Source organism: Antrostomus carolinensis, unplaced genomic scaffold (assembly GCF_000700745.2).
Source record: "Antrostomus carolinensis isolate BGI_N321 unplaced genomic scaffold, ASM70074v2 scaffold32106, whole genome shotgun sequence".
NCBI classification, from domain to species: Eukaryota; Metazoa; Chordata; class Aves; order Caprimulgiformes; family Caprimulgidae; genus Antrostomus; species Antrostomus carolinensis.
Window position 1 is genome coordinate 3,471 of NW_010324469.1, and position 12,645 is coordinate 16,115.

Consider the following 12,645-nt stretch of genomic DNA (forward strand, 5'->3'; position numbering starts at 1 on the left):
CTGGAATGGTTTCCTTTTGTTATGTTAGTAATCTGACTGGACCTGGTGAAGTGAAGAAGCAGCTGAGTTTCAGGTAGCTAACTCTCAGCCATGCTGCATTTTGTGGGGAGGGAGGAGGTAGTTCAATATTCCGATGAAGGCCACCAGTAGGATTTTAAGATGGTTACTTCTCTGCTAATGCAAGGTGAGAAGCTTCATGCTAATGAAAGGGAGTTGGTGCACACCCACCTGAAAATGGATGTCTGAAGTGTAAGACTTTTTTTTTTTTAAGCCTGGTCTGGAGGTTGACAGTTCTTGCACGTGGAAACTCCAGCTATGATCTGGTTACCAGTCTTGCTCTAAGACCAGATTACCGCGCAGGTTACGTCCCGTGTCACGTCTGTCCAGGAGTTAAAGCTTGCGCATAACGCAGCAGCTGACCTCTGAGCAGTACTCCCCAGTTCCAGCACGTGTTCCCTTGTGATTTTTGATTTACACTGGCTGCCTCTGTTAGCTGGGTTTTCTCATCATCTTGAAAAGTTTTGGATGTTTCTTCTCTGCATGGTCACTTTGTGCTATAATACCAGAGCAGCATTTGGTGGAGTTACTCAACAGAGGGAGTACAGCTGATCATAGGGGTAGAATATTCTCTTGTTGCAAGAAAAGGAATTCAGTCCTTTGATGCTAAAGTAGATATATAATAGTACTTGTTATGCAGCTGTGTCATCAAACAAGAGAATAATTACATGTGAGAAGAAAGCTACTGTACTTCTTTTGGACCAATGAGTATCTACTTAATATAATTCTATGTTTTTTTTCTGAATGCAATGGCTGTCAGTATTTTAGAGATTTTTTTTTTTTCTAAATTGAGGAAAGCTCAATGTAGTACAAACCATTAATATTCTGCAAATGTCTTACCCTTTTCAAAGGGTGTGTTGGTGAAAACAGGTCCACGCTCAGGTTGTATGGGATCTGGATGTGCTGGCCCACTTTATATTTTTACTTTAGCTGTTAAGTAACATTAGCAGGCTTTAGAATTTTCTCCTGTTAGTTGTATGCACATGAACGTAATTGATGACTACTTTGGAGAAGTCGTAATACGTGATAACAAAGCTGAGCATAACCAACTTGGAGCACCAGGTACTGCAGTATGGAAAATAAATTACGCAATAGTTAAAGAGAAATGAGATTATATTTTATATTCAGATATTCTGTAATAGCTAGGAGTGCTCATTTTTTATAAATTGGCTGTTACATAGGAATTTAGATAGTACTGCAATACCTGATTGCTGTACCAGCACTAAAACTGGAACAATCTTGTTAATACTCTTGTATGAAGTGAATTGTATTGAGCCTGCTGTATTCTCTTTGATATGTTTGAGCTTCTCATCTTGGGTAAGAAGCTTCTTTTTCCACAGAAATGTCTGAAAAACCAAATGCTTCTCCTCTGAATTGGGAACATATGTCAAATTTCATTTTGGAGCAGACAGTAGGTTTCATCTCTGCTTTTGTGAACTTCAGCCTTTGGACTATGGAAAATGAAACTAGTTTAGGCAAACAGAGCTCTGTACCTGTGTAAAGGGGAAGCTTTGGCAACATTGGACTTTTGAAGTGGAAGGAAATAGTCAAAACAACTACTTGAGAATATTTCTTTGATAAAGTGTTGTTTCCGCCTGGAACTGGTTAAGGCTTCCCATTACCTCCAGCGTAATCTTTTAATATTGAATACTCTTGGCATAGTTGAATTGTAACTGGATAGGGATCATTCATTTTAAAGATAAGAAGGTAAACCAAACTGTGAACCTTTTAATAACAAAGGAAACTTAAATTTATTTTTATGGCTTCAGGTAGCTTTTTTCCTCTGTTCAGGATAGCAGGTGAAACTAGTAATTATTTTGGACACTGCTTTCATTTTGGTCAGCAAATACAGTTAGCAGGGCACTATGAGGAAAAAGGAAAATGATGACCTTGAATTAATAGACACTCAAAAGGAAGAATGGAATTTGTAGAATAACCTCCCAAAAGTTACCAGTGCCAATCCTATCTAGGTCAGCAAAGCCACTTGTGTATTTTTAATACATATTTCAAAGCAACTATGCCCGATTTGTTAACAGTGACACCTCTCAGCCATGCTCTAAAAGCTTTTTCTTCTTGGTAGCCAAATAGTTGTAATAAACCAACCCACTGAAGATGTTCTGAGAACACAATGTCAGTCTTTCACTTTTATTTAGATAACGTATGCTTAAGTCAGTGTACTCTGAAGTTTGTATTTCTGAAGACTTTTCCTGTGAAAGCCTACAGATTTCTGTAGGATTTTTCATTACCTGAAGGAACAGTGTTGGATTGCACGTTTTGAAAAATACTGACTTTTAAAACATGATGTGATTCTCAATTGTTTATTTCTATTTATGCATCTTTTCCTTTGTTTCAGGAGCTGTGGAAGTGTCGGTCCGAAGTCCAATTGCCTGCTGGTTTAGTGCTATGCTTTATTGCTTTGGTGGTTCAGTTTTGTCTTCATTGATGCTTGCAGAACCTCCAGTAGCGTTTCTGGCAAAGGGGACAAATGTCCTGCTGGCATCTTCAGTCTGGTAAGCAGCCACAGTTGAGTTAGATGAGTAGTATTGGTTCTGAGGAAGCTGTGCTTTGTAAACTGAGATTATATCATCAAGCTTCTGTGTAAATCAGTAGTTTAACTTAAAAATGTTACAGATTTGGATGCTGTCTCTTCATCCAGAAAGTGGCTGCAGCAAAATGGCTGTTATAGTCCTGTTCTATAGGAATAAAATGCTCATAAAAGAGCAATTCTTACAAGCTGTTGTATAACGAAATGCTCAGTCACTAGACTAGACTTGCCTTAGATTTTTGTAGTATTCCTGGTCAAACAGCTGAAAACATTTTTTTGGAATAAAGTGGACTTCAGTTACTGCTTTTCCGGATGTAGGTAAGTCATAAACACAGTCCTGTTTTTCAGCAGTAGCTCTTGAAGACCAGACCTTGGCTGATACAAAAATTTGAACTTTTTTGTAACTGGGGATCCAAGACACGGATGTCCTTTCCTCTCCTCTAGTTTCCACTTCCTGACATTTTTTTCCTGTATTTTGTCCTTTCCCAAATGGATGAGCATTGTAGTGGAAGACAGTAGAGAGCTGAATGGAAAGTCGAGTCTGTAAATGAGGCAGAAATTTGACCCGTTTTGGAATCTGAAAAAAACACGGGAGTGGTTTTCATATAAATCTGGCCTTCCAGTGGAATTCCTTTGTTCCACAAAGTTATATTTGAAGAAACCCTCAAACTTAACAAAACTTCTGAGCAGCAGTGGGTTTTTTAATTTTAAAATCTCAATTCCTATTTTAGAAGTGTTACCTGCTTGATATCCTTTAGTATCTCTTCCTTGTAGCCCCTTAGGTTTTATAATTGCTCATTCATTAAAATGAAAGTAAGTGTTTCTATCTGTCTGTGCATCTCTCTATATTCGTCTTATGGTCTTCATGCTGCAGTGGAAGATGACAGATTTTGTTCAGGCAAATTGGTGAAATGAATAATGTGCAATAAATAGTGCAGTATTAACAAAGTTTATAGAATTTTCTTATGGCTCATACTAGTCTGATGCAGGCAACATGACTGCTTGTTTTAACAAATGACATGAGTTAGGAGTACATGTAAACAGAACATGGTTTCTTTTGAACTTAACATGGTCAAACGTGATTTGCTGTGCACAAATAAAATGGGGTTTTAATGGGGAACTGGGAATGCTGTGAAACGTTTTAAGCTTCTAGTTTTGCAAAGTTCTCTGTTCATTAGTATAATGACTGACTTTTAATTCTTGGTCCCAAATCATGTGAAATGAAATTCCTCAAGCTGTACATAAAACTGGAAAAAGGACAGGGGTGTGCTGTGCTTGAGAAATGCTCCTAAATAGTTTGTAGGACAGTGACATCTACTGTTAGTGAGTGCTGCTAGCAGAAATTACAGGCAAAAATGCCATGGTGGGACTGCAGCACTAGGTTCAGTCCAGTTACCTGTGCTTCAGGGTCCTAAACCCACATCTGCAATTGTAAATCAGTTCTGGTTTCAGTTGTCTGTTGGGTACATGGCTTAGACAGCTATTAATTATATAAGCCATTAAAATACACGCTCGCTATACATCTTTGACTTCATATCAACTGAAGCTTGGTTGCATACAAAGGCAATTGACTTTACAATAGGAGAAAAAGGAAGAATATAAGTAGTTCAAAAGTATAGCTAAAACTGAACACCAGTAGTTAGCTATTAATGTAAATTCCAATAACTTTCCTTTATGTGAGAAATAGGCTATTGTGTGCTCCACTCTGAGAGGTCTTGAAGAGAAGAAGCTTTAGAAGTTTGAAGTGGCAAGGCACTATATCCATTGCAGGAAAAAGAAAAGATAAACTAGGACTTTAGCTGAACTTTGCCTTTCTGGGCAGGAAGCTTCCTGGCATTCTGCTGTAAAGGATAAACATTTTTTCCCCAAAATACCCCAAACCCCGAGTGGTGTTCTGGTTGCTAATCTCTAACCGTGAAGCATGACTCTTCCTAGTTGTGTCTGCTAGTAGTTCTAATGAAGTAAACTAGTTATGAGAGGTGCATCTCTGCATTGCAGCCTGAGTAAACAGGAGAAGGACACAGCCTTAGAAATTCTTGGTAGACAGGATTGAGCTCAGAAGCCTAAATCAACAGGAAAGTATATTTTTTTTAGAACATGAAAAAGGACCTTTCCCATCTTTTAAGGCTTTATCTGCTTTTACTTAATTGTTACTCTCTTATTCCTGTGCTGAAGTAATCTAGATACTTGATTTTTTTTTTTAAGGTGTTGAATGTCTCTGTAAGAACTGAATTTTGTTCATGATTGGGGTTACAATAAAACACCACCTGATCTAATGTTTTAGAAATTACTGTCAGCTTATGATTTAATTGTTAGCCATTGTTAAAAGCAAGTTCATAAAATATATTAATTAACTTTTGAGTACTGTGCTTTCAACACTTTGAAAAAAGAAATGTGCTTGTAATTAGCAGACTGGAAAAGCTAGAATTGATGGCTACTAAGATGTGAAATGTGTTTGAAAATAGCTGTGCATTTCATCTGGCATGACACTAACTAGTGGAGGCATTCTTGCTGAAGCTAGATAATTCCATGTACCTATCAGTATGAAAGCATGGTGTCAGCATGTAATTTACCACACTGTTGTAATCCTATTAAAAAAACCCCCAAATGAAAAAAAAAAAACACAACCAAACAAAAATGACCCACAAAAACCCAAACCACACAAAGTCATTCAGACAGTAATTTAATAATTTGAATTATAAAAATATTATATGTAAGCTGTAAAATGGTTGGTAAAATTTAAAGCTGTTTCTTGTGTACTTTAATGGATTCTTCTCTGGGACAGTGAAGCAGGAAGAACAATTTCACATAGTGTTTGATGATTTTGGTGCAAGAGCTCAAGCATGCTTAAGAGCATTTCAAATTTGTTTCAGTATGTCTACCCCACAAGACAGTGAGTTGTCAGTAATATATCATGCATTTTTAGTCATATTCCAAAACTATCTTTTAAGGTTATTAGAAAGTGAATTCCTTAGCAAAAACTTTTGAATGCTGCTAATGGGTTTCCTCATGATTTTCAGGTATCTCGTGTTTTACTGCCCACAAGACATGGTCTATCGGTGCTTTGCGTTTCTTCCTCTTCGGCTTCTGGTTGCAGGAATGAAAGAAGTGACTAGGACTTGGAAGATAACGGCTGGCGTTGCACATGCAGACAGTCACTTCAAAGATGCCTGGCTTGTCATGGTAGCTGTAGGCTGGGCCAGAGGTAACGTGCATAACATCTTGTTCTGATGGATTGTGATGTTTTGGAGTGGTATTTAAATGGGTAGCCCTTCAGTGTAACTAGCACCATTCCTTATTGTGCTGGATATGATAGTCCTAATACAGTCTGTTACTCCCTCAAGGGAAAAGCCTCTGCAGCAGTTTTCCTGCTTGGATTAAGGGTGACATGGCATGACTTTAAGGGAAGTTCATCTTATCCCTTCAGAAGGTCTTGTGAGGACTTGTAGGATGCGCAGTTGATGACAATAACAAAATAGATCTCCCGTGTAACTTTAGTGCTATTACTAAACTTTCCAACAGTGTATTTCCTCAGAGCTGTTTTCCTTGCGTGTGGCTGAAGAAGAAAACTTATTTTAGCTTTCTGGGTTGTAACCATTGTCTGATTTTAAACACAGGAATGAACCTTCCTGTTTGGAGTACGACTCTGGAAACTGCCTAGCAGCTGTATTTGTAGTCATACTGTTAGAATCACTTCAGAAAGTAGTAGTGCAGCTCTTGTTTCTATTTGCTTGATTCTCTTCTGCTTTGGGAAATAACATGTGTTAGTGTGATGATCTAACATATTCTTTTCCCAGGTCAGATCAGTCCCATTGGTCAGAGCGTCTTAACACCTCCTTATGGCTTGTGTTATTTTGGTGTAAAAATATGTATCCACTTTTCTCACAGAGGGTCCTTGTAGTTTGTAGAGACACTCTCTACTTAAATGATGACATGAAGAATGGAATGATATAAGCCTCTCTGAAGAGACACTTTGGCAATTTGGGGATTTGTTTGTAGTGGTGAGTGCATCAGTTCAAATGCTGTCACATAAAGGTAAACCTGAGTAGCCTGTAAGTAGCTAAAGCTCTGAGGTTTCACGTTGGTAGCTCAAGTCATGCACATATGAAAGATTGGATCAGTCTCTTTAAGTCTGAGCTTTGGCTGCAACATATGGCACCTGCTGTAATAAGTTTTTCTGGGAGCAGCAATAAGTTATGCAGTAGTGATAGCAGCCAGTGGAGGCTTATTGTAAATCTCTACAATTTCAGGAGCTGGTAGTGGCCTAATTTCCAACTTTGAGCAGCTGGTGAGAGGAGTCTGGAAACCTGAAAACAATGAACTACTGAAGATGTCCTAGTAAGTTTTTTAAAAAGACTGCAACATGTTAATTGTTGTTTTGCCAACTCCTTGTGTTGACACTCACTTCTAGTGGTTCAGATTAAAAAAAAAAAAATAGCAGTAGGACATGTTTGTCCTACAAAATTCTCGGTAGTGTGTATCTTGTGAGAGATTGGTTAATGATCTTTGGTAATTTTAGCAGATGGTTTAATCGTTTTAGGTTCACAGTACAAGAACACCAAATGGGAAGATGAGCCAAGAAAAATTATTTGGCAGAAAGCAGTATTGAGTGAGTAGGAAGTTGCTGGAAAGCATCATTGACTCCATTTGGTCATGGTCTTCTATCCAAAATGGAAAGACAGTGGTACCAGAAGTATACAAGTGAAGTCTGCCTTTTTGGTGCATGTTCTGAGCATCACTAGGACGGCTTCCTTTGATTGTTGTCACTCTTACCTTCTCTTCCAGTACTGTTTTCCTCCATAGATATCAGTTATTTGAGAAGGCAGAAATTGGTTAATCAATATAGCAAAAATGTACTGCAAGATAGGAGATGTTACTTCTCTTGCAGAAGCAAAGATTGGGAATATTACATGGCTCCCAATTTGTGTAGTAAAATGAGAATTGAGACGGGCTGGAAGGCCACAAGCTATTACTGTAAGTCAAGATAAGTTCACTCTGGTAATTTCCTAAAATTTGTTTGATCTTTCCTATGCTACCTTCAGGTCTTTAGAAATTATATATATATTTATATATTTAAAGTTATCTTGCTTTCCGGCTGCCATTCTTAGCAACAGAATAACAGAAGATAAATTTGTAGCCTTTCCTTTGGCAATATTTGAACTAACTTATGTTAGTTGTTGCCTTTTCCTAAAATTCCAGGTATTTAGAATTTCTCTCCCTCTGTCAGTACCTAAGTGGCCATCTTGAAAGCAAAATTCTGGAAGGAAGAGGTCACTGTCCGTAACAGCACTGTAAACCCAAATAACACTGTACTTACAGGTGCAACGCTACAGCAGTGCTTACGGACTGTGGCAGTGCTTGCATATATTCTCCTTCTCCATGGTAGATGTGGCTTAAAGTAACTTAAAAAGGATTAAAAAAATTTTATTCAATATATAAAGCTGAAGAATATTAAATAGGAGTAAGTTAAAAAGTTAAACTGAGAAAACATTCTGCAAAGGGATGAGATGCCTGTATGCACAGAGTTGTTTTTTTGGACTTCTAAGCAGGGATTTGATGCAGTAAATCTCCAAGTTACTGAAAAGAAAGTGGAGAATGTGTCAACACTAGATGCTCTGTGATAACAGGAATGTCAGCTGTACATGTCACATGTAGATGAAGATTAAGAAATGCACAGAATTTTTCTGCCAGTTTATTAGTGCTCTCTCTTCAGATGACTTTAGATAACTGACTGAAGTTCTCTTTGTCTTCTGACTGCATACCTAGCAAGGGATTTACCACCACAATGAAGATAGCTAGAACATGTAAGTCTTTGCATGTCTCAGATCAACACAGCTATGTTGGCAAACCCTGGTAACATAGGCCTGACTCAAGCCAAGTATAAGCTGACTGCAACCCTAGAACTGCTGGAGTGTCACAGTGGACCGAGACTTGGACTATGTTGTTCTTCAACACCTTAAGTAACTCCTTGGAGTAACTAGCACCTGGAGTATAGGAGAAGAACCTATTTTTTAAGTCTAGTCCAAGTAGTGCAAGCTTTGTGATTTAACTGTTCAGTAAGATATATAGGGAGAGGAAGAAAGGGGGCAAGCTGGTGTGTAAAGTCTGAATAGAGGCATTGATTTGAGGAGGATTTATCAAATATGAGTTTGCTGGGTGTGCAGAATAGTGCTGAACTTGATGCTTGTCCATATGATGGACGGAAAGCATAGTAATAGTATGTAAGTGAGTCTTAGTTTAATTGTAGCTAGATTTTGGACCTTATCACTATTACCACAAGTTTGCATTAGTTCTATTCAGAAATAATTCTTCTGTACACTAGGAACATTTATTGCTTTCCAGGCCATGGCAGCTTTCACTGTAGAGAAGAAAAATTAACATTGTTTGTTTGATTTCCAGCCCTGTGAAGGTAACTTTGATAGGAGCAGTTCTTTTCACCCTGCAACACAGCCAGTACTTGCCAATAGCAAGACACAACCTTGTGTTTTTCTACACCGTATTTCTTGTCATCTCCAAGGTAAGAATAAGAAAGTGTTGCAAATAACGGAAAATATTTTATTTCATTATTTCAGAACAAAAAAAACCTACCACAAGTTAGAATGTGTCCTTCTAGATGGGAAGGCCAGCTCCTACTGAAGTCTTAAACCTGTGTTTAGTCTTCTATGCACAAGCAGAACAGAAGAGCTGTTCTGTTACTGATATTGTTCAATGTAGGAGGGCGAAGAAAAAAAATCAATTTTTGCACCCAACAGTTGATATGCCAGGCTTGTATGTCTGTGATCTCAAAGAAAACTTATGCTTGTAGGAAGAAGCTCACCTGTTCTCTGCCTTTTGCTATCTGCTTAATGCCTTCCTTGTACCTGTGCAGTCATCTGTGGGTTGGCAAAACAAGCCAGCTGGGTTCTTATCTTAAAGTGTTTGCAACTCAAGTCTTGGGGTGGAAAGTGTATCAAAACGTCTTCGAAGTAGCTCTAGCTACTTTTATTATAAGTAGATACTACTTCTCTGTTGAATCCTTTAATCCCTCTAGTCTTGTTCATTGCCAGGATGGTGCCTGTGTTCAGGATTATTAGCTAATAAGAAAGTGTAGTCTCTGTGTTAGCAGAAGTCTGGCGATTTTCACAGAATCACAGAATTGCCTAAATTGGGAAAGACCTTTAAGATCATAGAGTCCAATCATAAACCAAACACTGACAAGTCCCTGACTAACCCATGTCCCTAAGCACTATGTCTACACGACTCTTCAATCACTCCAGGGATGGGGACTCCACCACTGCCCTGGGCAACCCATCCAATGCCTGAGAACCCTTTCAGGAAAGAAATTCTTCCTCAGATCCAATCTGAACTTCCCTTGGTGCAACTTGAGGCCATTTCCTCTTGTCCAATCACTTATTACTTTGTTGAACAAATCAACCCCCACCTCTCTACACTCTCCTTTCAGGTAGTTGTTTTAAGAGCTTCATGGATGCCCGTCTTAAAGTGGTGGTTGCCAGTCTCCTTTCTATGAAGTAGCTCCAAGTTTAATTCTAGAGAAGTTGCTTTAGGGAGCCAAGACTTTGACCTGATGCTCATGATTCCCCACCTAAACCAATGAAGGCATTGCTGAGCTGGGGATGCTGGGAATGGAGAAGGAAAGGAATGTTATTCTGGAAGTGTAGAATTACAGCTGTCTTCAGAAGCTGTCTGTGAGGCTGCGTTGAAGTTAATTAAGTTCTTCAACTTACTGACTGATCATACTGACAATCAGGAACTTTAACATCCACTGAACTAATAAAGCAGCAGTTGTGGATCTGGCATAGTAGTGTCTTGTTTTAGAAACTTTTCATGTCGCTGAAAACTGTAGTAACTATGCAATATAAACTTGTCCAGTACCTGGATCTACGTTTTTTTCTATCCTGATTCCAAGTTACGTATTCTAAGGAATTTCCACCTAAATCTCTCAACTTTATGGAATGAGTATGGCTGCCTGGAATTCTGGCTGTGCATATATACTTAAATGCTTACACATTGCATTCTTTGAATTTAGAGGGAAGTAGCCACTGTGTTTAGAGTTTCTCAGTTTGAACAAGGTACAAAACTTACACGTAAAAGTTCCTCTTCACCTTAGTTGTATGACATTAAATGTGCTTTACTTTTAGGATGATTTTAGTAAACTTGCATAGGAAGTTTTTTGTGCACATCATTTGTAAATAGCTATGTGAAGAGTATAGGTCAGAAAAAAACATTCTTTGATCAATTCAGGCTAAAATGAACATATTTCTGTTCTCAGTGGCATGGGCTCATGCTTATGTAGAAAGTTAGAAATGTCATGCATCCATCCAGTTTTGAACTTATTTTCAACTGCTGTGAAGTAATTAAAACTTTTATGATAACTTAATCCTTGTTCTTCATAGGTAACAATGATGTTGACAAGATCTGCGACTTCTCCATTTGCTCCCTTGGAGGCTGCATTAGGCCGTATGTTCTTTGGCTTGCAAAAGATGCCATCCAAAGTGAAGGGTGAAAGTGCTGCATCTTCCAATGGCGCTTCAGTCTGTGACCGAACTTCTGAACAGCACCGTGATAGTGTTAAGAAAAGACAGGCAAAGAAAACAGAATAAGTGGCTTAAAATCCTTGATGGTCATAACCTTTGAAGATGTTTGTATTTCTGATTAGGCTGGCTGAGAAACTTTTTTAAAGAAATGCACATGAGGAGAGAACAGGGCTGTGTACTCCTGCGCTGTTGTTCACCTTCAAAATGTGTTTTGTAAGTTACTGTTCAGATACCTAAATGCACATGTTGGATTTGTAAGTTAAAAACTACACATTTTTATAGTGGTTGCAAGTTTACTAGATTTTGTATTTATGATAACTTTAAATGCTTATGTGCTACAAAGATAATTTCAAAATGTGACAATCAGCTTTGTTTTTTTGCCTCGTATATCACTTGTTTTACCTCTTCTCCCCTGCTCCCCCAGTTCTTATGTTTCATTTGAGTAGCATGGATTTGCACTGCCAAGTGTTCACAGTAGCATGTCCCAAATAAGAAGGTCATGATCTGAGTAAGTCTTAATCACATTGCACCGTAAAACCATGAAAATGTACCGAGCTAATGCCTTTAACTAGAAGAATAACTGAATTACTTGCACTGGTCTAGATTTTCTTCATTTACTTAAGTAAATATTTTTAATCTCTTTCTATTTTTTAAAATACGAGTTAATTGTCTGGCACTTTTAAAATTCTTTACAGCTAGTAAGCAGAAACATTTAAATATTTTTGTTGTTGGCTTGCTTTGACACTTTATTTGCAAACATATGATATATATCTGTTTTTCATGTTACACAGGTGATTTATATGTCGTTTGTAGTTATTTTTCAGTTTGAGTGAGACTGGACATCTCTGGCTGCACTTTTATCCAAACATACACTTTTTTTTCTTTTTAAAGCCAAACTTCCTTTTAAAAAAGAAAACTGGACAGTACATTTACCTTGTTTCTCATGAGTTCAGCCCTTTCATGCCTGCTGTTACCAGCATTAGTTTGTAGTAATTACCTCTGGTGCTGTTGGTGAAGAAATATTAATTTATTAGTGTTTGCTGATATCTGCTGCTTCCTGCTTGTTGCATCTTTTTTGCACATGATGTGGAGCAGTTTTAAGTGGCATACACTTCAGAACTGAGAACTTTGACATTTTAGAGATGTTACATTTCATAAGAATAGAATCTTTTCAGGGGAATCTTTAATTTATGTGACATTTTTTAGAATAAATTAAACTATTTTTACAGAATTAGATTATTTGTCTTCAGAGAGTACTGCTTTGCAGGGTATTCTTCAGCAAGAGGAGGTAAGTTAATCTTTGTGCAGGGATGCCAAGGAGAATGTGGAGGGCGGTCTGATTTGAAAAGACAAAGTTCTAGTTCCAGGTACATATCTAAATTTAGAAAAGCTGTCACCACTTCTGTGCTTAGAGAGAAGAAAAAGAAAAACGTACTCAAGAAATTTCTTGTGCCTGTCTAGCCACATTATTGTAGTAGTGACCAAAACCATTGAACTCCTCAGTTTGGA

General features: G+C 37.9%; 1 protein-coding gene across 1 annotated transcript; it reads left to right on the forward strand.

The window, feature by feature from the left end:
- Positions 1 to 1,040: 1,040 nt before the first annotated feature.
- On the forward strand, positions 1,041 to 11,210 carry TMEM38B (transmembrane protein 38B). The gene is made up of 6 exons (XM_010170964.2): positions 1,041 to 1,119; positions 2,411 to 2,567; positions 5,623 to 5,807; positions 6,853 to 6,940; positions 9,002 to 9,119; positions 10,996 to 11,210. Exons 1-6 carry the CDS (start codon positions 1,041 to 1,043, stop codon positions 11,200 to 11,202), a joined length of 834 nt encoding a protein of 277 aa, XP_010169266.2. The 3' UTR covers positions 11,203 to 11,210.
- Positions 11,211 to 12,645: the final 1,435 nt, after the last annotated feature.